The sequence below is a fragment of the Mirounga angustirostris genome, unplaced genomic scaffold (assembly GCF_029215605.1).
Source record: "Mirounga angustirostris isolate CCGP_5_RB_7025 unplaced genomic scaffold, mMirAng1.0.hap1 SCAF_2, whole genome shotgun sequence".
Taxonomy (NCBI): domain Eukaryota; kingdom Metazoa; phylum Chordata; class Mammalia; order Carnivora; family Phocidae; genus Mirounga; species Mirounga angustirostris.
The window spans coordinates 180,461,155-180,488,980 of NW_026991710.1; the positions used below are offsets into that span (position 1 = coordinate 180,461,155).

Here is a 27,826-nt window from a genome sequence, read left to right on the forward strand (position 1 = left end):
CCTCCTCAAGTTAGACTTGCCAAAGAAATATGTACTCTAAAGTGTTTTTTCTAATTTTTTTAGGTTGAGGGGATGCCATCAGGTTATTTTTAGAAATGTTTTCAATAATAGCCTTATGAAACATATGGCCATATAAACTGGAAAGAGATTCCTGAAGTACAGGCCATTATTGGGCAAGGTCTCCTCTCGGTGAGCACTGGCAGGAATATTTCTTTCTCCTCTCAGTGCTAGGAGCAGAAGAGCTTATTTTCAAACAACTGGCTTGTTTTCTTGTTGTTTTGCTTTGTTTTAGGCATTGTGAATGTAAGTGGTCCTGCTTATATCTTTACACTGGCAACCTGAGTACTTATCATAAAATTCTTGACCCACCACAAGAAGTACATAGGACTCCAGGGGAATAACATATTTTTTGGAATGGCCTAATCCATTCCATCTCACCTTCACATAGCTGTATTTTTAGTTTCATCTTCTATTCTCTATTCTATTTTTATTTTTTTAAACTAATCACTTTGAAGAATCTTTTTTTTTAATTTATGAATTTGAGAAACACTTTGTAAATGCTTCTTCTTGTTTCTACAATAACTAATTCACAGGATGAGTTGCTGAGTTTCAAAACTCTAGAATACTGTACCTGCCATTATTCCGATGATGGGTATGAGAACTACAAACACAAGAAGATAAAGGACAATCAGTGCAGCTTTGAGGGACTTCAGTTTCTCTTGAAGGGTTGGGCCATTTTTAGGATCTAAAAAAACAAAAGCCCAACCTACTATTAGAAAACTTACCCTTCTTAATTAACATTTTGATAATCTCCAATTCTATCATTACTACCAAGCCTATTGGAATAAAAGGGGAACAATAAATCTGTCCCCGTTTATTCAGTAGGAAGCCAAAAGAATAGTCACAGGAAAAGCCAATACGGGCATCACTACTGATTTACTTTCCATTAACTAAACATCCATGACAAAGTTACTGTCCTCTACAACTTGTACTTGTCTCATTTGGGGACATTAGTTAGTTGACAAATTTTAATATTTTGATACATTTTAATATTCATATCAACATATTCAAACATAAATTTTATTCTGTTTCATATGGGAATATATTCAGAGTAAAAATCAGATTCTTCAAGTAACTACATAATTGTGATTTTTTTGAGTTTAAATCCGATAAGAGACATCTTACCTGTTTTCAATAATAATGCAAATTTTCTTTTTCAATTTCATCTCAATAATTCTGTATTTGGATATCTATTATGATTTGAATACATTAAAAAATGAAAGAAAACTGCACATTTTGACTAAACTTTGGAATGGATCAATGAAGCCCATCCTCTGGGTATTTCAGAAAATATTAATATTTTCATAGTATACATTTATTTGGAACAGTGATTCACATAATGGGATCCTAATTGTGGAAAATTAACTCAACGTGGACGGGAATCTTAGTAGAGGACGACATGTTCTCTGATTAGGTGAATAAAATACCCATTAACAATTTCTTTCCAATGGCCCTTACTTTCATTGCACAATAAGAAAGAAGATTTTGTTTTCAGGTTGTAAGTTCCCAAATTAAAAATAAAAATTTAGATATTATTCGATAATGTTCTATGAGGGATTGGAAGGAAAAGGAGAGAAAATTTTTAAGTAAATATAAGACCCAAAAAAGCTAAAAAAGAGAAAGGTCTAAGGAAAAAGAAAAAGAACCACCCACAAAACAAGCAAGATGGGATATCCCTTTGCCAGGCTGAATGAGCCTGAAACTCATCAGTCATCTCCCTTATCTTTAATTTACAATCAAATCCTCTGCATTCTGTCTTTTAAGTAGCTCTCCAGGGCGCCTGGGTGGCTCAGTTGGTTAAGCGACTGCCTTCGGCTCAGGTCATGATCCTGGAGTCCCTGGATCGAGTCCCGCATCGGGCTCCCTGCTTGGCGGGGAGTCTGCTTCTCCCTCTGACCCTCCTGACCCTCCCCCCTCTCATGCTCTCCCTCTCTGTCTCTCTCTCTCAAATAAATAAATAAAATCTTTAAAAAAAAAATAAGTAGCTCTCCAAAGTTCCTGTGGCCTTTTCTCTGTCCCCAGTGCCTCTGTCCTCCCTCCTCAATCTCTCAACATCTTTACCTTAAACAGCTTTACTAGGATCCTTTTTCCTTTTGTCTCATCCATGCCATATTCTCTCACCCATCAATTGTGTAGTGCACAATACCCGTCATACCTTGGGGTTATGGTCTGTATTTCAGGTTTGTCTGTGTAAGAACTCATCCATCTTGCCCCTTGCATATGCTGCTTCCTCTGACTGAAATTTCTGTGGATCCTCTTTCACCCACCCTACCCTTTTGGTGAAATGTACTCAGCCTTTAAAGGTTAGCAGAATTATATGCAACTCAGTCCTGCTGCCTTAATAGAACCTGTCCACATATAACTGAATAATGATTTTTTTTGAGCTCCTGTAACCCTGCAAAGCTCTGTTTCAGCACTATTGTGGATTGAATTGTTTCCCCACAAAAGATACCACTGATGTCTTTAACTCCAGTTGCCTGCGAATGTGACCTTATTTGGAAGTGCAGTCTTTGCAGTATAATCAAGTGAAGATGAGGTCATACTGGATTCAGGTGGGCCGTTGTCCCATGATTGGTGTCCTTACAAGGAGAGTAGAGGACACAAAGGCACAGGGAGAAGACCATGGGAAGATGAAGGCAGAGACAGGAGTGATGCAGTTACAAGCCAAAGAGCAAGAAGAACAGGCAGGAGCAACTAGGATCTAGGAAGAGGCGGGGAAGAGCCTTGAAAGCGAGAACTGCCTTGCCGACACTGTGACTCCAGATTTCTGGCAGTCAGAACTGTAAGAGAACAAATGTTGTTGGAAGCCACCCAATTTCTGGTAATTTGTGACAGCAGCCCTAGGAGACTAATACAAGTACATACCACCCATGATTTTCAAATATCAGTTGATGGTGCTAGGGATATAGTTACTTCCAGGACTTCATCCAGTGGCTGCGAAATCAGAGGACACCATCAACACTGTGAACTAGTTTAACCTGTAACAAAGCTTCCTTAGTCCAACCTAAGCTTATTTTCTATTCTGTCTCAAAAGAGGAGAAGACCTACTTGTCCACTAAGTCTTCACGTTCATGCACATGAAAGGTAAGTCCCAGGACTGTACTTTTACATAGTGTCACTAACTCTAAGGACAACCACCACAGGCACCGCCCTCTTGTACTTACACAGAGGGAGCAAGGCTGTCATGGAGCGGGCATCAAACTTCACGGATTCTGAGCAGTTATCAGTGTCATCCTGTTGATCGAGAAAGCTATTCCACCGTTCCATCTTTCTGTCAGACACGTGGAAAAACACATTAGTTACACATGAAAGGTCTAGGGCCCTGTGGCATAATGTCTCAAGTTGAAATTTAAAATTAAAATTCAATTTTAGGGACGCCTGTGTGGTTCAGTCAGTTGAGCGTCTGCCTTTGGCTCAGGTCATGATCCCAGGGTCCTGGGATCAAGTCCCACGTGGGAGGGTGTCTGCTTCTCCCTCTGCCCCTCCCCCTGCTCGTTGTCTCTCTCTCTCAAATAAAATCTTAAAAAAAATTTAAAAATATAAAATTCAATTTTAGCAAGGGAACAAGTATGATTAATTACTTAAATTTACCTATCTGCCACATCTAGCAATATATTGTATCTACCCATAAGTTTTAATTTTCACACTGAAAGATAGACCTGCGTGGAATCTACTCACGTATCTTTCTATGGACAAATGCATATCTGTCTTTATAGATGTGTGTCTTTTGAGAGTGAGAGGTAACATTTCTTCCTTACCTAAAAAAAAAAAAAAAAAATCTTTTCCCAAGTGACAGAAAACAACTGTTTAGCTGGAAAGAAAAATAATTTCCCTTAGAACAAATAGTTGGGCAAAATTTGGAGCAAATATTTCCTGTGATCTTTCATCAGAGGTTCCGGATAAAACAAATAGTTATGCGAAATTTGAAGCAAATATTTCCTGTGATCTTTTATCAGAGCTTCATGAGCCAGTTTTTCTTTTGCCAAGGCATCTGTTTATCATGCTAGAAAGATAAAGTCTAGTCACTAGATTGAAACCAAAGGAAAAACTTAAGTTTCCTTTTCTCTTCTTTGTATTGTTTTCTTTCAGGGCTTCCCTCATTATACATTGGTAGCATCACAAATTATGTCTTTGTAGCTTTTTAAGCAGTTATATTCTATGACATAATCTATGCCTATGTCTCTTTGAGATGCATTAGAATCCTCTGAGAGGCTTGATTAATGGGCCTCACCCCAAGAATTTCTGATAATTAAGGTGGGGTCAAGAATTTGCAATTCCAACAAGCTCTCTTTTTCTTTTTTTTTTTTTTAAAGATTTAGTTGTTTATTTATTTGAGAGAGAGAGAGAGAGCAGAGCGAGCGAGAGAGAGAGCATGAGAAGGGGGAGGGTAGAAGAAGACGGAGAAGCAGACTCCCCACTGACCAGGGGGCTGAACTTGGGGCTCCATCCCAGGACCCCTGGGATCATGACCTGAGCCAAAGGCAGAGGCTTAACTAACTGAGCCACCCAGGCGCCCCCACCCCCAACAAGTTCTCTAAATGATGCAGAGTGCCACCAGTCTGAGGACCACATTTTTTTTTTAAGATTTTATTTATTTATTCATGAGAGACAGAGAGAGAGAGAGAGGCAGAGGGAGAAGCAGGCCCCCAAGGAGCAGGGAGCCCGATGCGGGGCTTGATCCCAGGACCCTGGGATCATGACCTGAGCCGAAGGCAGACGCTTAACCATCTGAGCCACCCAGGCGCCCTGAGGACCACATTTTAAGAACATTTTTCAATGAGAAAAAATAATTGTAGGACTTTTTCTTGGAAACAGTTCAGTTCACTTGATTGATAAATTTAGCATAAAATCAACATCTTCTGATCATTTCTTATTTTCTCTAATGCTGAGTTAGGGATTTAGTACAGCTGAGGTTTTAACAGAGTGCACAGGCAGCCCTGGGACACCAAACTCACATCTTGTCCAGCAGATGGAGGCCAATCATTCCTCTGCAAACATTCGTCCTGCTTTGGGAAGAGGTACTGACAAGTAAGGATGTGACTAAACTTATATATATATATTGAATATTACCAAAGTGATCTTTATTTTGCAATGACAATCTTTGTATATATATCATTCTGTAGATTGGCCATAGTTCCTGTAAATCCTATTGATCTGACTAAGGACTATCTTTAAATGATTTGGCTACTGTGGAGAAAGCGGACATAAGGGGAAAGTAAAGGACTTACATCCTTTTTTCTTAGGCAGAGACAAAGTTAAAGAAATAAACAATTATCTGGGAAAATTGGCCATTATAGGAAACCAAATTGGATAATTCAGATGCAGACTCTCCTGCTATTCCCCCCCTTTTAATTTATTCTATTATTTGATTTGGATGATAAGCTTTACTTGCCAAGCAAAACAAACAAACAATTTTTAAAACTGAGATGACAAGAAAGCTTAGCTGAATCCATTTGAGAACTATAGTTCAAAGCAATTGGGAATATGTAGCAAAGCTGTTTATCTTTTAACTCCGTTTATAAAGAATGGGGTCACACATATGGGAGGGGGGAAAAGAGGGGGACCTTAAGAGACTCTTAATGATAAAGAACAAACTGAGAGTTGATGGAGGGAGGTGGGTGGGGGTTGGGCTAGATGGGTGATGTGGAATAAGGAGGGCACTTGTGATGAGCACTGGGTGTCCTATGCGAGTGATGAACCACTAAATTCTTCTCCTGAAACCAATACTACAGTATATGTTAATAAGAATTTAAATAAAAATTTTAAAAAAAATGGGCTCACAATGTATACATTTATATATACCTGCTATTAACCAGAAATCTTTTCCTTTCAGGCTGCTTACTGGTCCCTTCTCTTTGGGCATGACCATGGCTTTTGTCCTAATACTTGTGATATTATAACTCCATTTTCACTTAAATGCAAAGGAAAGATCTCTTACATTACTCAGTCTTCAAAATGGGAATATTTTTGTAAAAAAAAAAAAGAAACCTTTTGAATCTGATAAATCTCTCTAGACCTTGAGCCACATTAGAGGATGGACCATGTCTGTTTTCATTTGACATTCAATTAGCAGAAACTAAGCAACCTGTACTAAAGAATATACTTAATATTTGCTGAATGAATGGACTGGATTTTTTTTTTCTTCATAGGATATTAATCATATAATAGTTTTGTTTTTGTTTTTTAAACAAGATGGATGTTTGGAGATACTGTGACCAAAAAGATGTGCTGCTTCTTTTTTTTTTTTTAAAGATTTTATTCATTTATTTGACAGAGATATAGCAAGAGCAGGAACACAAGCAGGGGGAGTGGGAGAGGGAGAAGCAGGCTTCCCGCAGAGCAGGGAGCCCGATGCGGGGCTCGATCCCAGGACCCCGGGATCATGACCTGAGCCGAAGGCAGACGCTTAACGACTGAGCCACCCAGGCGCCCAAGATGTGCTTCTTCTGATAAAGAACTTCCTGGCAAATGAGTTGTGTCTATGATTCAGATTCATTCTTTCTTTTTATTTTTTCTTTCTTCCTCATCGTTGTCATCATCACCTTCTTCTTCTTTTTTCTATTCTATATTCTTACTTTTCTGGTAGATTCCTTGAGCTGAAGCAAATCTTAGGGCTGGGTGACCATGTCATGCTGTTGAGACACTGCCACTTACTCTAGCTTTTTCCTTAATAGCCCCATTTTTACTTTGTCAGGTCCAGTCAGCAGCTAGCTATGGCCACATACCATTGGAGGTCTCAGGGGAGCATTACTAGCATCGTGGTTGGAACAACTCTTTTTTGTGAAGGACTACCTTTGTTGTGGAGGATGTTTATCATCCCTGGTTGCCACCCTTTAAGTGTCAATAATATTTCCTAGTCCTTATATTACTGCTTCCCTTGCAAAAAAAAAAAAAAAAATCCAAAAACTTTATCCCCACACATTTCCAAAGACCTATTTCTCTCAGAACCACTCTTCAACATATATCCCTAATGTGGATCATTCTCAATGATCTCTCAATCCCTAATGTTAAACAATCTGATTGTTTAACATGTTTTTAATGAAGATTTGTTTTCATGAAAAAAAAAAATACCTTCATGAACTTCAGCAACAATAGAGATTCCTCAAATTGTCTTTGGAGATATCTCTCAAATCATTCCCTGTGTGTTTATGTATACATATAGGACAACTGTTAAAGTCTATATGGATGCTTCTTACAGAAAACTTAAACATTTCATTATTTTAAAGAGGAAAGAAAGTGGCAAATCCAGAATGATAATGTACTGATCTAATCTTGGCCTCAATAAAGCAGGATAAATGTTATTTTTACCCATATACTTGTTTAGAAGCTCCACATGTTCTTTTTACTAAATTTGTAATTTTTTAAATTTAAATTCAGTTATTTAACATATAATGTATTATTGGTTTCAGAGGTAGAGGCCAGGGATTCATCAGTCTTATATAATACCCAGTGCTCATTACATCACGTGCCCTCCTTAATGTCCATCAGCCAGTTACCCCATCCCCCCACCCCCCTTCCCTCCAGCAACCCTCAGTTTGTTTCCTAAAAGCCACAGGGTTAAAGGAGTTTTCTTGGGAGAAAGAATGAATTCTCCTTTTTTTTTTTAAAGGTGGCTCTAGAATGCTAGATGCTACACCATGAAAACAAACAAAAAATAGATGGTATTAGGATTATTTCCAACCAATGACTTTAAGATGGAAATACCTATCCCTTCATGTAGGCTAATCCAACAAATTCCTACTGTGTCATTATATCAAGTACTGAGCAAGTCACTAGTATGTCAAGATCAACGTGCACAGAATATTCACAACTCCCAAAGATCTTACACATTAATATGGAAGAGTAAAATCTTTATAATCATCTGACAGTGATGTGTGTGTGTGTGTGTGTGTGTGTGTATACACGAAGCACAGACATAGTCTAAAAGGGAGTAATTAATTATTTGAGCAAGGGGGTGGTCAAGGAGGAAACAGATGATGCCTTTATCAAAGTTTTGTCCCAGGGATGGAAAAGCTATTAAAGGGCATGAGGGCATGGACAGCATGGGACTAAAGTGGATCAGCATTACAGAAGCAGCAGCTCAGGGCAGAGGGCCCAGCAGACAAGGCCAGAAAAGCATGTAGCTGGGGGCATTCTATTCATCAACTTCTTTTTTTTTTTTTTTAAGATTTTATTTATTTGTCAGAGAGAGAGAGTGAGAGAGAGCAAGCACAAGCAGGGGGAGCGGCAGAGAGAGAAGCAGGCTTGGGAGCCTGATGCGGCACTCCATCCCAGGACCCTGGGATCATGACCTGAGCTGAAGGCAGACGCTTAGTCAACTGAGCCACCCAGGCGTCCCTCTTCTTTTATTTTTCTGATTGCATACATTTACCTGGCTGTCACAACCTACCCAAAATATAATATTGAGGAAATACCTATACAAATTAAGTAAAAAATTATTCTTTGCTTTGGCAGTAGTGACCTGGTTTATATTACTAGCGACAAAATATACACTGTCCATTAAATGTTTTACTTATTTCCCTTTCACCCTGAAGTAGAGATGAGGCTCAATTTTGCTTTTCTTTAGGCCCCTAAGCTTTGATCTATCTTTTATGGGCTTATGCAGATGATAAACATGGTGCAAGTTATTGGATTTCAAACTATAGTTTCTTTGGGTAGATTTATTAAAACTTTGAAAAAGACAAATGGGCTAGCCTAACTGACCATATCTGGACTATATAAAACCCGAGAGGTACAGAGGGCTGGCAGGGAGATGAACACTAAAATCTGTTGAGTGGAATGATGAGTGTAAAACATTCCCTTCTGGCTACACTGATACACCAGGGAAAGTCTTGTTTGTTTCCTGGGGCAGCGTATCAGAGAGGCTGGTGAATCATCAACTGTATGAAACATGGGTATATGCTTTTCCAGAAGAAATGTTTAAAAAAAGCTGCTTAGGTTAATCACAGATGGCGCTGTCATAAGACTGCTGGTGTTTTCTGTCATTATTTTCTTTTGTTTTTAGATGCCATCCTCCGTCTGAGAATCTCATCTACTTCTATGGCTTGGGATATTATCTGCATACTGACCAAACCAATATATCCAGCTCAGATCTCAAGTCGCAGAGTCAGATTTTTTAAATAATACAGCTCGTTACAACGGTGTATTTTCCACATTGACCTAACTTTTCCTTTTCCAGAATTTTTGATGTTGGCGTATCATCCATTCATATTAGTCTAGCATTATTATAATCATTTATTTATTATTATCTTCTATGTATTGTGCAGTGGGGCTTACATGATGCAGTCAGACATAAAGATGGCTATATAGCTGCAATACAGAGGTGGTAGCAAAGCATCATCACCCAAACCAGAAGCCAGGGCTTTATTCTAGATTACTGTCACCCACAAGACCCATATCTGACTGCAAAGCAACTCCTGACTTCCCAGGACACTTTCCTGCCTCTCTACCTCGATTTTTGGATTTCAGCTCCTTTTTATCTACCCTAGGCACGCATCTTGGTTAGTAGCATAGGGCCGGCAATTAAGGGGAGAATCCAGTGGCATCGGGAAAGAGGAACAAATTAGAAGAGTTGATGAACTAGCACAAAAATGTAGCACTTTAACAAAGAATAGGATAAAAAAAAATCAGAATAGAAAATATTTTTCAGGAAAAAAAATATGAGGGACATAAACTTGACAACCAACATACTGAGTGGGCAAGTAGAGGAAGAAGAGCTAGTACTAAAGATAAGAAAGAACCTTTGAGACCATGATAGAAAAACAAGTCAGGGCCACAGAAAGGAAACAAGAATTTCAAGATGTACAAGGACATTCATAACCTGCCACATGGAATTTGAGCTGTTTTAGTTGTACGGTAGAGGCAGAAGCAGACTTGAAAGGTCCAAAAGCAGTAAATGTATAAAAATGAAAGGTGCTGACTGTATACCAGAAATCTGGTCATGTTCATGCTCTTCTGCTGAGAAGGGACTGAAGATTGCACTAAGATAGTTCCCAACCCATCCCATCTTTATCTCCTGCCCAGACCTCTCCAGACCTGTATATGCAACTGCCTAATAACATCACTACTTGGATTTTTGAGTATGGCCCCAACCCAGGGTCTTCCTTGTCCCCTCACCTTCTCTCATCCTTCTGTCATCACATCTTGTTGGTTTGTTTTCAAATCCTCTAGAGAAACTGACTGCTTCTCATCACCTCTGTTACAACCATCCTTGTTCGAGCCCCATGATCTTGCTCACCTGGACTATTTTGATAGCCCCCCTACTGGTCTTACCACTCCTCTGCTCAAAACTCATGAAAATCTCATCTCACTCAGGACCTGACTAAAACCTCACTGTTTCAGACCTTTCTTGAGCATCAGATTTAAAATTATCACCTCGTTTACATCCTCTTCTCCTTCCCGGTTGGATTTATTCCCCCCCAATTTATCACCAACTAACATGAAAAATGATTTCCTTATTTATCTTGTCTATTTCTTTTAAAGATTTTATTTATCTACTTGACACAGAGAGAGAGATAGTGAGAGAGGGAACACAAGCAGGGGGAGTGGGAGAGGGAGAAGCAGGCTCCCCGCTGAGCAGGGAGCCCGATGCGGGGCTCCATCCCAGGACCTTGGGATCATGACCTGAGCCGAAGGCAGACACTTAATGACTGAGCCACCCACACGCCCCATTTATCTTGTCTATTATCTGTCCCCTTTGCCCCAGTAAGATCCAGGATTCAGGAGTTTTTTCCTCTCTTTGGTTCAATAAGCAGAAAGTTCCTGGCACTTAGCAGGTGCTCATCATATACACAAATGCATTACAAGAAGTTACATAAATAAATGAAAGACAATTATTTTTTGCAAGATGATTAGTTTTCATATTTGACATTATGCCTCAAGAAAAGTTCATTATTTCACTCATGTGGAACTTTTAAAAGTCCTTTTGTTATACATCATGAAATAAAAGGTTTGTCTCTGAATTGTGCATAAACTGAAACAAAAAATTTCACCCCCAATGTTCTCACTTTACCTCAATGTCATTTATTAGACTTACATATTACTTTAGTTCTTCACACTGATTATTATCATTGTAATTTTTTAGTCATATTAGAGAACATACACATGCAAAGTTTTGTCAGCAGCCAGTGAACAATTCAAACAATTCAAATGTGTCTTTAAATGTCATTTCTGAAGAGAAAAAGTAACCTCACATTTAGTTACAATTCCTATCAAATGTCAATGCATGAAAAAAGGGTTGTGAAATCTTTTGAGTTTGTATAATCCATTAAAAGTATGTTCTCATGAGAAGTGAAACACATCTCTGCAATATCAGCTTTTTATAAAGTGGGTGAAAAGTTTACAGAAGCTACAACAGAAAAACCATAATGAAAGTGTTTCAATGTTAACCTGTTTGGAAACATACCCTTCAGTTATTCCTGCTCTTATTATAAAAATATTGTAACAATATGAAAGATAAGTTGGGTCAGATGGGAGAAGATATTTGCAAATCATATTATCTGATAGGGCATTAATATTCAAAGTATAAAAAGAACTCATACAACTCAACACCAAAAAAAAAAAAAAAAAAACCCACCACACAAAAACAAGAACAATTGTTTTAAAAAAAGGTGGGGGGGGGGCAGGGGAACTGAATAAACATTTTCCAAAAGAAGACATTCAGATGAGCAATGGACACATGAAAACAATCTCAACATCACTAATTATTAGGAAAATGCAAATCAAAACCACACTGAGATATCACCTCATACTTGTTAGGACGACTAGTAATAAAAAGACAAGAAAAGAAATAACAAGTGCTGGCAAGGATGTGGAGTAAAGGGAACACTGTGCACTGTTGGTGGGAGTGTAAATTGGTTCAAGCACCATGGAAAGCAGTATGGAGGTTCCTCAAAAAATTAAAAATAGAAATATCATATGATCCAGCATTTCCACCTCTGGGTGTTTATCTGAAGAAAACGGAAACACTAATTCGAAAAGATATATGCACCACTTTGTTCACTGTAATTACAATAGCAGAGATATGTAAGCAACCTAAGTGTCCATCAATAGATAAATGGATAAAGATGTACTTCTTTTATATATTATATATATATATAAATGTATAATGGAATATTACTCAGCCATAAAAAATAATGAAATATTACCATTTGTGGCAACATGGGATAGAACTAGAGGATATTATGCTCAGTGAAATAAGTCATACAGAGAAAGACAAATACCACAATTTCACAAAACAAATAAACCAGCAATAAACAAAACAGAAACAGACTCATAAATACAGAGAACAAGCCAATAGTTGCCAGAGGGGAAGGGAACAGGGGGGTGGGCAAAATAGGTGAAGGGGATTAAGAGGTATAAACTTCCAGTATAAAATAAGTCACTAGGGATGTAAAGTACAGCATAGGGAATACAGTCAATACTGTAATAATTTTGTATGATGACAGATGGTAACTAGACTTATCATGGTGATCGTTCTGTAATGTACATAAATGCCAAATCATCATATTGTATACCTGAAACCAATATAATGTTGTATGTCAACTGTACCTATACTTCAATTAAAAAAAAAAAATTCTGTCATCCCATCATCTTTACATAAGAAAAAACACCTTCATTTTTCAGATGAAATTTCAGTCTTTGTACATATGTATCCATGTTACATAGTTGATACCATCTGGTCTTATATATTTCCCTTAAAATCATACCAATATTTTTATACTTCAAATGATCTTTTTCTTCAAATTTAAACCTATGGGCCAAATAATAATTCATCAAATGTATCTACCCTACTTATGTAGTCATTTTTCTATAATGTAATTTTTAAGAAATTTTTTCCTTCTCTTTTGGAGGGCAGTGTTTTACTAATATAGATGATGATGTTATAAATATTTTCTTTTTTTAATCAAAATTTATTTTTTTTAATTTTATGTTAGTCACCGTACAGTATAGCATTAGTTTTTGATGTAGTGTTCCATGATTCATTGTTTGCATATAACACCCAGTGCTCCATGCAATACCTCCTTAATACCCATCACCGTGCTAACCCAGCCCCCCACCCCTCTCCCCTCTAAAACCCTCAGTTTGTTTCTCAGAGTCCGTAGTCTCTCATGATTCGTCTCCCCCTCCAATTTCCCCTCTTTCATTTTTCCCTTCCTTCTCCTAATGTCCTCCATACTATTCCTTATGTTCCACAAGTAAGTGAAACCATATGATAATTGACTTTCTCTGCTTGACTTATTTCACTTAGCATAATCTCCTCCAGTCCCATCCACGTTGATGCAAAAGTTGGGTAGTCATCCTTTCTGATGGCTGAGTAATATTCCATTGTATATATGGACCACATCTTCTTTATCCATTCATCTGTTGAAGGGCATCTCGGCTCTTTCCACAGTTTGGCTATTGTGGACATTGCTGCTATGAACATTGGGGTACATATGGCCCTTCTTTTCCCTACATCTGTGTCTTTGGGATAAATACCCAGTAGTGCAATTGCTGGGTCATAGGGTAACTCTATTTTTAATTTTATGAGGCACCTCCACAGTTTTCCCAAGTGGCTGTACCAACTTGCATTCCCACCAACAGGTAAGAGGGTTCCCCTTTCTCCACAACCTCTACAACATTTGTTGTTTCTTGCCTTGTCAATTTTTGCCATTCTAACTGGTGTAAGGTGGTTATCTGAATGTGGTTTTGATTTGAATTTCCCTGACGGCTAATGACAATGAACATTTTTTCATGTGTCTGTTAGCCATTTGTATGTTTTCTTTGGAAAAGTCTCTGTTCATGTCTTCTGCCCATTTATTGACTTTGATTATTTGTTTTTGGGGTGTTGAGTTTGAGAAGTTCTTTATAGATCTTGGATATCAGCCCTTTGTCTGTAGTATCATTTGCAAAATCTTCTCCCATTCCGTGGGTTGCCTTTTTGTTTTGTTGACTGTTTCTTCTGCTGTACAGAAGCTGTTTATCTTGATGATGCTCTGTGGCCACCTGGTCCCAGAGTTTGCCCCTTAAGCCCCTGTGTTCTGTTTAAGCCCTGTTATCAGTCCCTTCCCGACCCTCGGCCACCGCTCTCCAAGCTATCGGTGGTCCCCAGGAACAGGACGCTTTTGCACTGGGGTATTACTTTCCAAAGGCTAGCTTCTGGTGGTCCCCCCCCATTCTGTTTATCCTCCAACATCTCTCCAAGCAATCACACCTCCGTCTTTCGTACCTCTCAACTGATGATCCTCTGCCCCCGTAGAGATCCAGACATATAATCTTATCTCTCAGGCTGATTTCATAGGTGTTCAGAGTGGCTTGGTAGATATCTAGCTAAATTCAGGGGACCAGTTGAAATGGAGTCCCCCAGTCCTCTGCCATCTTGCCTCCCAATATTTTCATAATTTAGTTTTTTTTCTTTTAAATATTTCTTTAGGATAATTCACTATATGTTGAACTACCAGGTGAAAGAAAAATTATCTTAAACTTCCTGGTATCTACTGCCTGACTACTCTTTAAAAAGATCATACAAATTTACAAAGATTCCAGTCATATATGAATATGGCAGTTTTAAGCCAAATTAACCATTATTCAGTAATAATATTTATTTTAGAATCATTTAGATTTTGATAGGAGTTCAATGATATCTCAAGGTGGCTTTTATTTGTCTTATTTACTATTAGTGTGGGAGAGATAGTTCATGTAATTATTTTTTATTATTATATATTTTATTTTCCTTCTTAGGTTTTTGTTTATTCATATCAATTGCTTGTACATCCCCAGTGGAACTTCCTTTATATGGATATGAATAAAGTCTTTATATGTAATATATATTTAATGTACATTCTTTTCTTCTAAGGTGTTCCCCATTCAGATTTATTATCAAACCCTTAATTTTATCTTTAAGATTTTGGGTAAATAAGAACTCTGTAACCTTTCTTATTATTTAAAAACAAAAACTCTGATTTTGTATGAAAAGTCAAAAATATATATGAACGAGAATAGAATTAATGTATTTGTAAAACCAATAGCTCTATACTTGAGGGATATATCCATAAAAGGGATTAAGGTGAGAATGGAAATATCCATATTGTGCCTGATGCCACTGATGCTCATCCTTGGTAGTGAATTCATCCCTGAATTGGAAGTCTAGGTCTGAATACTGGTTGTGCCATTTCGTAGCTCTGTGACCATTAGCAAATATTTCAATTTATTTGATTGCACTTCCTTTATATATGTAAAATAGGATTATAAGATCGGTCTGAGAATTATTAAGAAAACATATTATTTTTATAAACTGCCCGGTACACAGGTAACCATCAGTAAATAATTATTTTTAAGTACCATTTTTTTTTATATGGACTTTTCTTCTTTTTACCCTCACAGACTCTCCATGAGGCATACAGCAGTATTTTCTCCATTTTACAAGGCTAGGAAACTAAGACCCATAATGTTTAAATAACTAGTTAATGTTACACAACTAGGAAGTAGGGAGGCTTGGATCTAAATATAGGCACTGTACTTGCAGAATACTAGCTCCTAAATACTGCATAAAACATTTACAATCACAGTTCTGTGATTTTTCTATTACTATTCTCACATGGCTAATGAGAATGCTAACCCCCATTTTATGCTGTGTAAATCTCACCCATTCTTCAAGATGAACCTAAATTTAAACATCTCCATGAAGACCTTCTCAAACCCTTTGCCCCTAAGTAATTCTGGCCTCTCCTACATTCCCAGAGTAGTTATCTATAGCACTCTTACAACTAGTTAAGGTGCTTAAATTATATTATGCCTATTTGCCTTAGATCATGAACTTCCTGCAGATAGACCATATTCTATTTTTCTGATCCCTTCCCTATGTCTAGTTCAGCCAAGTGCTTAAATATCCAAGCAATATTTGTTATATAAGCAAATACAGGTAGTAATAGGTATTATATGACAAGTAAGGAAATGAGGCTAATTAAAATACCCTCAATCATATTTTGAATAAGGTCAATAATTCTTTTAAAAATATGGACAGTTAAATGCCCAAAATTTCTTTCTAGTTTAACCTACAAAGTATTTAGTATATTCCATATATATTTATGCACACACATACATTTTTTTCATTCACAGAAAACCTAGCAGAAATGTCTATTTTTTTTATCATTGAAACAACCAGACCAAATTATTAGTGATAGGATAAGAAATTCTACCAAAAATTATCGATTATATATATAGAAACATATATGTATAAACATATATACATACATGTTTATACATCTCACCTATCACACAAACACACAAACACACACAGACACAGAGCAGACACATATAATCAATAGAAGCAATTTTGGAAAAACATTTAAATAAACTTCTTTTACCGTTTGTCCTAAAGACAGCAGCACTGATTTATCCACTTCTCTCTCTTTACAGTTGAGACCTAAAATCTTTATCACATAGTATTTCAGCATCTGGTCCATGAAGAAAGGAAATGACACATTTGTGTGCTGAAAATTTTTCTTAACAATGCATTTTAATAGTACTCTCATCAGTGCACAAGTTTGCGAAATCTACATTTGTAAGATAACTCGTTCCTCTTCCCAGTTAGGACATTACAAAAGAAAAGAGAAGTAAAATGAAAAAGAAACAAAGGGTTATTGTAACAGGGTCCATGATGTGCATCGGATTAATTTTTCCCTTTTTGTAAAATCTGGATGCCTTCTATAACATCCTCATTTTCTATTATTATTATCTCTTTATCTTCTATTAATCCTAATTACCTTCTCTTTCATATTCTACATTGAGAGAAGACTCAATCCCACTCATCTCTAGCTTCAAACACAACACACATGAGGGAAAGATATGGATACCTACTAAGTAAAAGTAATAATCCGATAATGCTCACTTCTCAGCTCTATCTAGACTGATGTTAACGTTATTTATAGATCTCTTTTGAGCACTTAACAATTTGTTGATCTCCCCAGGAGTGTAGTGAAGGAAAGAGGTCTCAGGCATGGGGTTTGAGGAAAAAAGTTCCTTCACCTTCTACCACCCTGTCAGAATTTACACTTTGCATCTCATTTAATCACATTCAAATTCCAGTTGAGACACACACAAAAAAACATATATTAATGAACTAATTTAGATCTAATTCTTCTGGGGGAGTCTGTTGCTGTTTTGTAGAAACTTCTTGGTTTTCCAAACAGGGAAGGATCATACTTCCTATAAAGAGACTGCCAAAACAGTCTTGCCATGATGCCCACGGACACCACAGAACACTATCTCAGAAGACACTAGCCTGGTAGAAAGACTGCAGGTGCAGGAACAATGCACACAGTGTCTGGGAGACAGTAAATACCAGTATCATTCAGCCATTCTTAAAGGCTAACAGTAATACTACCAGGGACGTTCAAGCAAGCAGCAGAGCCGCTGAGCCAGGCAGCTCTCGACAAGAAGTTAGGATCACAGACATGGGTGCAAACTGACTCAGCGTGAAGGCTGTTAGGCTACTCCTTAACCACATTAGTTTAAATTTATCGCCAAATTCTTAGTGAAGAGGAACTGGAGATGACATCAGAACTCTATTTCCTTTATAATCATTTGTAAATACATCATATTATAGAATATGGTCCTTTTGGCATCTTAAAAAATCGGCAGTTTAAGAACCCCTTCGTATATTGTTAAATTTATGTGCCTCTGTCAACACTGTGTGATTAGAAAAGTCAGACTCTGGGATAACAAGCTAAGACATTAACTTTCCAAAATCTTCTCCTAATGAGATTTATTTCTGTCCAAGTGGACTATATTTCTAGGATGTCTCTGTGATATCGCATGTATGTATTTTTACTTCCACAATGTGAATCACTTCTCTATTTGATTACTTTCACAATCCTCAGCCACACTATCTCCGTGTATTTGTGTATACACACACACACACACACACACACATTACAGATGACCCTTAAGCAAAATGGGTTTGAACAAAACGGGTCTCCTCATGCATGGATATTTTTTCAATAAATACAGTATAGTACCATAAATGTATTTTTCTTCCTTATGATTTTAATAATATTTTCTTTGTTCTAGCATACTTTATTGCAAGAATATGGTATATAATACACAAAACATACAAAACACGTGTTAATCCACTGTTTACAATATTGTTAAGGCTTCCAGTCAATAGTAAGCTATTAGTAGTTAAGTGTTGGGGGAGTCAAAACTTAGATGATTATCTTCAGGTGTGTTGGAGGGGGTGGAAAGTCAGTGTCCCTAACCCCCATGTTGTTCAAGAGTCAACTATATATATATGTATATATTAATATTATACTACATAACAATATTAGCTATTAGGTCTTACTATATGGAAGATGCCCTACCAGAGAACTAGGTGGAAAACGTTCAAGTCAAGCTGATGATTAATCGAAAGAACACAAGGAATGTCAAGGAGTTGGAGCTTTACATTCATCATTCCATTTGATTTCACAGCAACTTTGTTAGGTCATTTTCCCAATTAAGAAATTGAGCCTTAGAGGGACGCCTGGGTGGCTCAGTTGGTTAAGGGACTGCCTTCAGCTCAGGTCATGATCCTGGAGTCCCGGGATCGAGTCCCACGTCGGGCTCCCTCCTGGGGTGGGGGGGAGTCTGCTTCTCCCTCTGACCCTCCCTCCTCTCCTGCTCTCCCTCTCTCATCCTCTCTCTCTCCCTCTCTCTCAAATAACTAAATAAAAGCTTTAAAAAAAAAAAAAAGGAAATTGAGCCTTAGAGGTATTAAGTAAACTGGTCAAGATCATAGAACTATGAGTCATCAGAGCTGGTACTCTAACCCAGTTAAGTCTGATTTCAAAAGTAGGTGAAAGACACATTTTTTTTTTTGTCTGAGATCAGTGTATGTATTCTCAGGGGTCTTGGAAAACAAACCACAAACATGGGTACATACCAGACCATCTACATAGTGGCTTTACTATCAGTTACTGTCCTGGGATTCCAATGGCTTCATTTAGGTTGATTATGAATGTATGTGTCTAGCATGAAGGCTATATAACATTATGCCAATGTGCAAATAAAGTTTTACAATTAAATAGAAAAATGGGCTGGAAAAAATTGACTTCAGTTTCATGAGGCTCACTGTGGTAGAGGTATGCATGCTGAACTAAAAATATATATATATTTTACACTCATTAAGAGACACTTTTATATATCTAAAATTGCAACAGGTCATTAGTTATAAGGTAAGCTATACCTTATATTTATGTGATAAATTTGCAAATTATATTCTGAACCCAAAGTTGTGATTTAAATACAAGTTTCCATAATGTTGCAATGGACGCATCTCTCCATGTGAATATAATGCATTTAAGAACTACCAAAATCTACTTCATCAAAACTGATATTAAAAAATTGCATTCTAGGGCGCCTGGGTGGCTCAGTCGGTTAAGCGGCTGCCTTCGGCTCCGATCATGATCCCAGGGTCCTGGGATTGAGCCCCACATTGGGCTCCTTGCTCAGCAGGGAGCCTCCTTCTCCCTCTCCCCACTCCCCACTCATGTTCTCTCGCTATCTCGCTCACTCTCTCAAGTAAATAAAATCTTAAAAAAAAAAGACAGAAAAACTGCATTCTAGCAGACCTTTGTTTGATGATTATAAACAGAAAAAAAGAAAAGCCTTAATGTTATCAGTAACATTTTATATAAACAGAAGTTTCCTACTGAAGTATTCATTGAAGTTAAAAGAGACTAAGTATGGTATCAGAACGGAGCAGTACCTTCTTTTTATGAAATCTAATAAAAATGTTTTGGTTTGGGATGCCTGGGTGTCTCAGTTCACTAAGCATCTGCCTTCGGCTAGGGTCATGATCTCAGGGTCCTGGGATGGAACCCCACATCCGGTTCCCTGCTCAGCCGGGTCTGCTTCTCCCTCTGCCCCTCTGCCCCCCACCCCGGCTTGTGTGCTCTCTCTCATTCTCTCAAATAAATAAAAATAAAATCTTAAAAAATGTTTGGTTCAACCACACAATCTTAAAGTGACATTGTTGATTAAAGTTTTAGTATTCTTGTAGGATTTTTTTTTAAGATTTTATTTATTTGACGGAGAGAGACACAGCGAAAGAGGGAACACAAGCAGGGAGAGTGGAAGAGGGAGAAGCAGGCTTCCCGCGGAGCCCGATGCGGGGCTCGATCCCAGGACCCTGGGATCATGATCTGAGCCACACAGTCGCTCCTCTTGTAGGAGTTTTAATTTGACTTACAAATGTATTTCAAAGTTGGTTAGGAACTACAGATCTAAATTCCTAAATTCCATAGAATTTAGATCTAAATTTATGTTTGTTTTAACATAAAATTGTAATAAAATATCAACCCTCAGTGAGATGGAGGGACCAATATAATTACTTTCTTTTGAGAAACAATGCACTTTACCACACTTAGGTTTTAAAAGAAAGTGTATAAAAAAAATAAAAAAAAAAAAGAAAGTGTATGAAAGGTTTCTAGGTCCAGCCTCAACATCTGAAAAGCTTGGTAGTCATCATCCATGTTCCAACGCCAAGAAAAAAGCTGAAAACAAAGCAAAACCAAAACGTAAAATTTGAAAACAAAACGAAAAACAAAAACCAAAAAAAAAAAGAAAAAAGCTGAGCACACTGAAAACCAATGACTTTTCTTGGGGCCATCAGAGAACTGAGGTCTTGGGGCAAAGGGCCACCCACATTTTAGAGAGGTAAGCACAAAGGCACACCGCTGAGGTCAGCTTACCTGGAGCAGAAGCCTCTGGAGCCACAAACTAGTGAGGACACAGAACTGGCAATTTTGACAAACTGTTGGAGGACTAATGAGGACTACGGTCAGAGACTCCTGGGGCTGAAATCCTAAGGACCCCTCACACTTTTCTGGGCTTGACCTCCAGTAACCCCACCAGGTTGTTATAGGGAAGAGCCAAGGGAAATCACCGGGTGCCTCAGGCGGAGGGTGGGGGAAAGTAACCATTTTTAAACACACCCAGAGCATTCTCCACAATAAAGACTTCACCAGAGCCTCATCTCACCTGGCCAGGCTGGAGGGTAATCACCCAACTCCAGCCTCCTTCGCGTCCTGGAGGCAGACGTGGGGAGGGGGGGGAGCTAAAGAACAGGTGTGAGGGGTGCAGTCCGGGGCAGGAGCTGGGATTTAGTCGTGGATTATGGAACACTTCCCTTCTCGAATACTTTACCACCCCAGCCACCAGGCTGCAGGGTGATACCCGTGAATTAAGGCTCAAAGAGCTTCAAGGTCCTTTTTTAAGGGAAGTGTGTAGGGAAACCAAAGGTAGCAGAGGAGACAAAAACAAGGAAAAGTAGGGGGATTTTCAGCCTCAGACAGCGACAGATACAAGCACAACCCAATTCCTAGCCAGCTCATCATAAAAGCTCACACTAACAGGCCTGTTAACCTCAGTTCCTATTACCAGATCTACCATCTCTAACTTTCAACACAAAATTAAAAGACAGGCTAAAAAGAAAGTGCCTGCCAAGGCCTAAAAGTCACGCAGTCCTTGGGCCCTTAGGGAAGTGGAGGGGGTAGAGGGCACACAACATACTAGTGACTAATTTCCTTGCAAGCTCAGCTGTCTCCCCAAAGCAACATTAACGATTCACCCTTTCCTCATGATTCATGTCTTAATGACACAAAAATACCAGTTTGGAAAAAAAAAGTAAATGTGAGCTCATTTTTAAGTGATATTTTAAAAACATGAATGCACATTGCCCTGAGTTTAGGGAAGTGTAGCTTCAGAATTCAAGTGGCAGACCCATGTGGTTTAAATAAGCTTAAAATTGGTAAAAGTGTCAACTGATGCCTAAGCAAAATTCATTAAGCGATTTCTTACCCAGAAGTCTCCTGAAAATATAAGATGGCAGCCCAGGTGCTCAAAAAGAGCACGGGACTTGTACCATAGCCAAGGGAATTGCAGCAAAGTGGAGATTTACTGTATAGCAATTTCCCCTGTTCTGTATCCTCTTTTTCTCAGAGTGAAACCTTCTCAATTTAAAATGACAGAAATATTATCAGAGAACGAAGAGCTCTTCATTTGTCTTTCGCCTTTCACATCTCTTGAGACCACCACAGACTCTAACCAGGAGCCTTTTGGGGAAGGTGATTCTTTTTTTTTTTTTTTTATTTGAGAGCGAGAGAATGAGAGGGAGGAGGGTCAGAGGGAGAAGCAGACTCCCTGACGAGCAGGGAGCCCGATGCGGGACTCGATCCCGGGACTCCAGGATCATGACCTGAGCCGAAGGCAGCCGCTCAACCGACTGAGCCACCCAGGCACCCGGGGAAGGTGATTCTGAACAATGAAGTTTCTGGCATCTCCTCTGGGGAGCAGGAAAGACAAAATGGGGAGGCGGTGATGTGTAGTGAGGCAAACAGCAATACTGCGTATCCAGTTAGTCCAGGAACTCAGAAAAAAACACCTATCTTTCGAAGAAGGAGTGGAAGCTGAATTGCTGAAGAGAAAGAAAGAAAGAACGTCCTGGGTGGAAAAAGTGCATTCAAATGCCTGAAGGAGACAAGAACATGAAGAACATCAAAGACCCAAAGACCGAAGCAAGGCCAACGAAGCTGGGGTCAAAAAAGCAAAAGGTGGTAAGCCAGGTCCAGATAAGGCTGAGAGTTAGGTAGGGCGCCAGTGGGTTGAGGAGCTTTTCTTTATCTTAAGAGCAGCAGAAAGACATCCATTTTGTAGTGGGGTGAATGAGGCACATTTGGATTTTGAAAGTTGCCTTTGCAACATGGAGAATAAATTGGAGGTGGGAAGTTCAATTGAGTGCAAGTAAAGTTAGAAAGTTGTTGCAAAAGTGCAGGGGAAGTTGATGGCAGCCTGGATGTGACTGGTGTCAATGGTATTGGGGAGTAGGAGATAAGAGATATATTCAAAGGCAAATGTAATGGGACTCAATAATGGACTTGATGTGAGAGATGGTGGGCTTGAATTTTTTGCATTTACTACTGCATACCCACTTGCCACCTTGCTCCACCCTTCTATTTTCCCCAAGAGGCTTAACTTCCTGTACTAAAACCAATGGCTTCCTTGACCTTGGGCTTCTGAAGAGGTTTGGCAGATGGGCAGCCCAGCAGGAGATCTGTGAAAGAAAGGAGAGTTCTCTCCTATTAGTTGTCTAGAAATGAAATAAATATTGTCTAGGAATGTTGGGTGGCCTCTTAAGGAGCTTCATGACCTTTATAAGCAGAAAACTTTTTAGTCTGGTAGGCAGAAACCTAGCTCTCATTACTATGGGGATTTTTTTTTTTTAAGATTTTGTTTATTTGTCAGAGAGCACAAGCAGGGGGAGTGGGCAAGCAGAGGCAGAGGGAGAAGCAGACTTCCCACTGAGCAAGGAGCCTGATGCAGGATCCTGAGATCATGACCTGAGCCAAAGGCAGACACTTAACTGACTGAGACACCCAGGCGTCCCTATTGTGGGATTTTAATATCTTAGCCAGTTCCTGAACTTCGAGAGTTAACAAAGTCCGCTACTTTTTAAATGATGGGCCCTTTGAGGAACAACCCAGAAACCTGGTCATAGGACTTGTGGTAGGCAGAATAATGACCTCCCCCCAGAAAGACATCCACATCCTAATTCCCAGGACAATGTTATGTTACAGGGTAAAGGGGAATTAAGGTTGCATATGGAATTAAGGTTGCTGAGCAGCTGACATTCAAATAGGGGAATGATTCTGGGTTATTTGAGTGGGTCTAGTGTGATAACCAGGATCCTTAAAAGTAGAAAAGGGAAGCAGAAGAAGAAAATCATAGCAAGTGATATGTCAATGGAAGAATGGCCAGGGACATACAGGGTTGCAGGCTTTGATAATGGAGGCAGAGGTCTTAGGCTAAAGACTGGGGGTGCCTTCCAGCAGTTAAAAAAGGCAAGGGCATAGATTTTCCCCTCCAATATCCAGAAAGTAATGCAACCCTGCTGATAATGTAGTTTTAGCCCAGTAAGATCCATTTTGGACATCCAACCTATAGAACTGTAAGAAAATCAATTTATGTTCTTTTAAGCCTCTAAGTTTGTGTCTGTTTTTCCAGAAGTAGAATATGAATACAGAACTGTATTAGTTTGCTAGGGCTGCCATAACAAAGCACTACAGTGGATGGCTTAAACAGTAGAAATTTACTTCTCACAGTTCTGGAGTCTGAAGTCCAAGATCAAGGTATTGGTTATCCCACTGGGATAAGGTGATCAAGGTTTGATTTCTCCTGATGTCTCTCTCCTTTTGGTTCTCTTTCACATGTTCATCCCTCTGTGCTCACACTCCCCTGATATCTCTTTGTGTGTTCAAATTTCCTCTTCTTATAAGGATACTAGTCATATTGGATTAAGGACTCATTTTACCTTAATCACCTCTTTCAAGGCCCTATCTCCAAAACAGTCACATTCTCAGGTACTAGGGGTGAGGGCTTCAATATTTGAAGTTTGGGAGAACACAATTCAGTTAATAACAACTATATCATGAGCCTCCCTTGACGCCATCTCCAGAGCATTGAGGCAATATACTAAGGTGACTTACAGAAACTTGTTAAATAGAGGCTCAGAACTCATGCTATTTTGTGTGCTTATGGACTGTCCTGGCCCAAGTCCTTCTCATTGTTGATCCAATGGGACCACAGACCCATCCTGTGGTTATTTCCCCAGACACAAAATGTGTATTGAAAATATATTTAACAATTGGCAGAATTCATATTTATTTCTTGATCTGTGGAGTAAAAACTCTCTTGGTGGAAAGGGTCAAATAGAAGCCACAGAAACTTTTCCCTTCCCACCAGGATAGTAATCCAAAAGCCCTATTGCACCCCTGGGAGAACTAGTGAGATCAGGGCACAATCAAATATTAATGTTGCAAAGTGGTTATTTCAGGGGGAATGACATGGGAATGAAATTTTCAGAATGGGCAAGGGCACAAAAACATTCATTTCCCATGTAAATGTCCACTAGAGGGCATCCACCATGGCTGTCCAATAATCTGGTTGACAAGATGACTTTCTCTGGTGAAAGTCAGCTTTATCCTCCAGCCACTGTATACACAAAGTAATGTTGCAACAGGGATGGAAGTGATTCATAGGCTGAACAACATGGGCTTTCTCTCAACACAGCTGATCCAGATACTGATGCTACTGAGTTTTTGATTTGTCAACAGCAGATGAAAACACTGAAACATCCTGATATGGCCCAACCAGTCATCTGATGGCACCTTGATCACACTGGACCTCTTCCAGGGAGGAATGTCCGATCTCACTAGGATAAACACTTGTTTAGGATTTGGAGTTGCTTCTCCTGCTTTCAATACTTCTCCCAGCACCACAGTCAGCAAATACACTGACACCCTCATTCAACACTGATGTAGGGACACCTGGGTGGTTCTGCCAATTAAGCGACTACCTTAAGCTCAGGTCATGATCTCAGGATCCTGGGATCCAGCCCCACGTTGTTGGGCTCCCTGCTCCATGGGGAGTCTGCTTCTCCCTCTGCAACCCCCACCCACCCCTGCCACTCATGCTCTCTCTCAAATACATAAACAAAAAATCTTAAAAAAAAAACAAAAAGAACACTGATGTATACCATGCAATATTGCTTCTGATCAAAGAGCATATTTTATAAATGGTTCTAGGTTTAAAGACTTCAGGAACGAGCTCTGATTGGTTAGGCTTAGTGAGGCGTTTATTACTAGCCCAATCACTTTTGTCTACAGGCGGGTTTTGTAAGACTGTCTCTCACTGATTCGGGAGAGCTAGGTTATTATTTCATGGAGTCAAAGAATGAATCTCCCAGACAAAGGAGAGTGAGTAAAGTGATTGAAGTTTATTAAGCAAGGATATAGAAAAAGTTCTCAGGAGTGAGAGGGGTCCTGACAGGGTTGCCACTGAGGGCTCTTAGGGATGGTCTTTTATAGAAAGCTACCCAGGGAACTTAAATCTTTTCAGCATCTCTATTGATAGCACCATTGAGTAAGGACTAATGATAATACCTTCAATGGCTTACTTCCTTTTTAGGGTCCAGTAATTCTTGGTTGGTCACAAGTAGCTGTTATAACAAGACCCCACCTCTGACACCTAGGACAGGGTGGTCTGGTTTGTTCCCTTATGTCTGGTTTGTGAGCCTGATCCCATAGCCCCCTGCCTAGCCCCACCTGTCCCTAACTCATCACAAAAACTGGATGGTTGGATTGGGAGAAAGAATATGTCTCAGAAGAGGAGTGTTAGTAGGGGGGGAATACATCCGCATTAATTTTCTGTTCTAAATTTCATATTTATCTGTCATTTGACTTTTCATCTATTTGTCCCATTTTTTAAACAGAATGATAAATAAGGGCTTGCATATTCTTAATATATTTTTAAATTAAAGAATTAAAGTACTGATAATAATATCTCACATATATTGTTTAGGGCATAAATTTTTACTATTCTTTTTTTTTTTTTTGCATTTTTGTCTCACACATAATAGGCCCTTAATACATATTTTTTGGGGGGGTGGGTGTGAGAGGGGTAGAGGGAAAGGGAGAGAGAGAATCTCAAGCAGTTTCCATACCCAGCAGGAGCCCAATGCTACGCTGGATCTCACAATCCTGGGATCATGACCTGAGCAGAAATCAAGAGTTGGATGATTAACCGACTGAGCCACCCAGGTGTCCCTTAATACTTTTTTGAATGAAAAAAAAAATGAAAGAACTTTTACACAGTTTATCTCATTTCCTTCTCTACAATGACTTTATGTTCTGGACAGAATATTATCCCAGTTTAGAACTCAGGAAACAAAGGCTAAAAGAAGGTAACTGCCTTAGCAGAAGGTAAAAGATTCAGTTTGAATCAGAACAACTAATCCTTCTTTGATACATTGTATTATCTGTAAATCTGATAATGATGATCCCTGTGGGCCACTGTCTCCTGACAAAATGGCATTAGAGACCCTTTCCATATTTGGTAAATTCCCCACTGTGAGGATCTTTTCGGGAGGTAGGGTTCCCCAACCATGCAAGCTCCAGGCTCTCTCTTCCTGTTCCTTGATAACTGGGGTGCCTGCTCTGAGTTAGGCCAGGCCAAGACTAAGTCCTACCTGGGTTTTGAGTCTTGAGAAAATATAACAGAGTTGTTAGGATAGGTAAGAAACAATCCATGGCAATGGCAGGAATGAGGGTGTAGAGGAAGATTTGTTATCAAGAATCCTGTGTTGACAGTGCTATCGGCAGCATCCTTAAGTCAAAGAGGCTTTGGACCTGTGTGCTTTGTCTTTGCTTCATGCCCTTTTCTCAGGCTGAGTTCTCCAGCCTTCCTGCAGATTGTGGGAGGGGCCAGACAGTCTTTAGTAAAGTTCTTTGCTGCTTACATTAAACAAAGTTCTTACTACTGTAGTATTGATGATACTTGATGTAACCAAATAGAAGCTGATGTAGTCTCAAGAATCCCGATTACTCCCCTCTGTCTAATCACCACTGTCCAGAAGTTTTCCTTTCTTTTTTTCCCCTTCTTTCTCAATTCAATTGTTAAGAGTGAAAATGCCGATAGTTTACACTATTCCAATTGTAGCTTTATAAATGACATGCTATCTCTCCTGAATCATAGGCAGTTTGAATAAATGGATTGTTATGTGGAAATTGATCATATTCTATTTCTTCTCATTAGATATGTAACATGGATATGAGGTAAGCTTTGTAATCTTTAATAACGATTCATTTAAAAATATTCACTCAATCCCTAACAGCTTAGAGGTAAACACCTTAATTTCCCAAATCTATGATAAAAAGAATAGTTAGAATTTTGTTAATTAGTTCAGGTAGCT

The 27,826-nt window shown here is 38.9% G+C and overlaps 1 protein-coding gene across 3 annotated transcripts in view; it reads right to left on the reverse strand.

Annotated features, from left to right (window-relative positions):
- MSR1 (macrophage scavenger receptor 1) overlaps positions 1-16,556 on the reverse strand; it is an 81,667-nt gene extending 65,111 nt beyond the window's left edge. For all 3 annotated transcript variants that reach the window (XM_045879738.3, XM_054508585.2, XM_054508586.2), the window contains exons 1-3: positions 16,407-16,556; positions 3,225-3,331; positions 632-745 (exon numbers count right to left, since the gene is read on the reverse strand). In XM_045879738.3, coding sequence (XP_045735694.1) covers positions 632-745; positions 3,225-3,327 — 217 coding nt within the window. In that variant the 5' untranslated portion in view covers positions 3,328-3,331; positions 16,407-16,556. The remainder of the gene's footprint in view (positions 1-631; positions 746-3,224; positions 3,332-16,406) is intronic.
- Between the last annotated feature and the right edge of the window lie 11,270 nt (positions 16,557-27,826).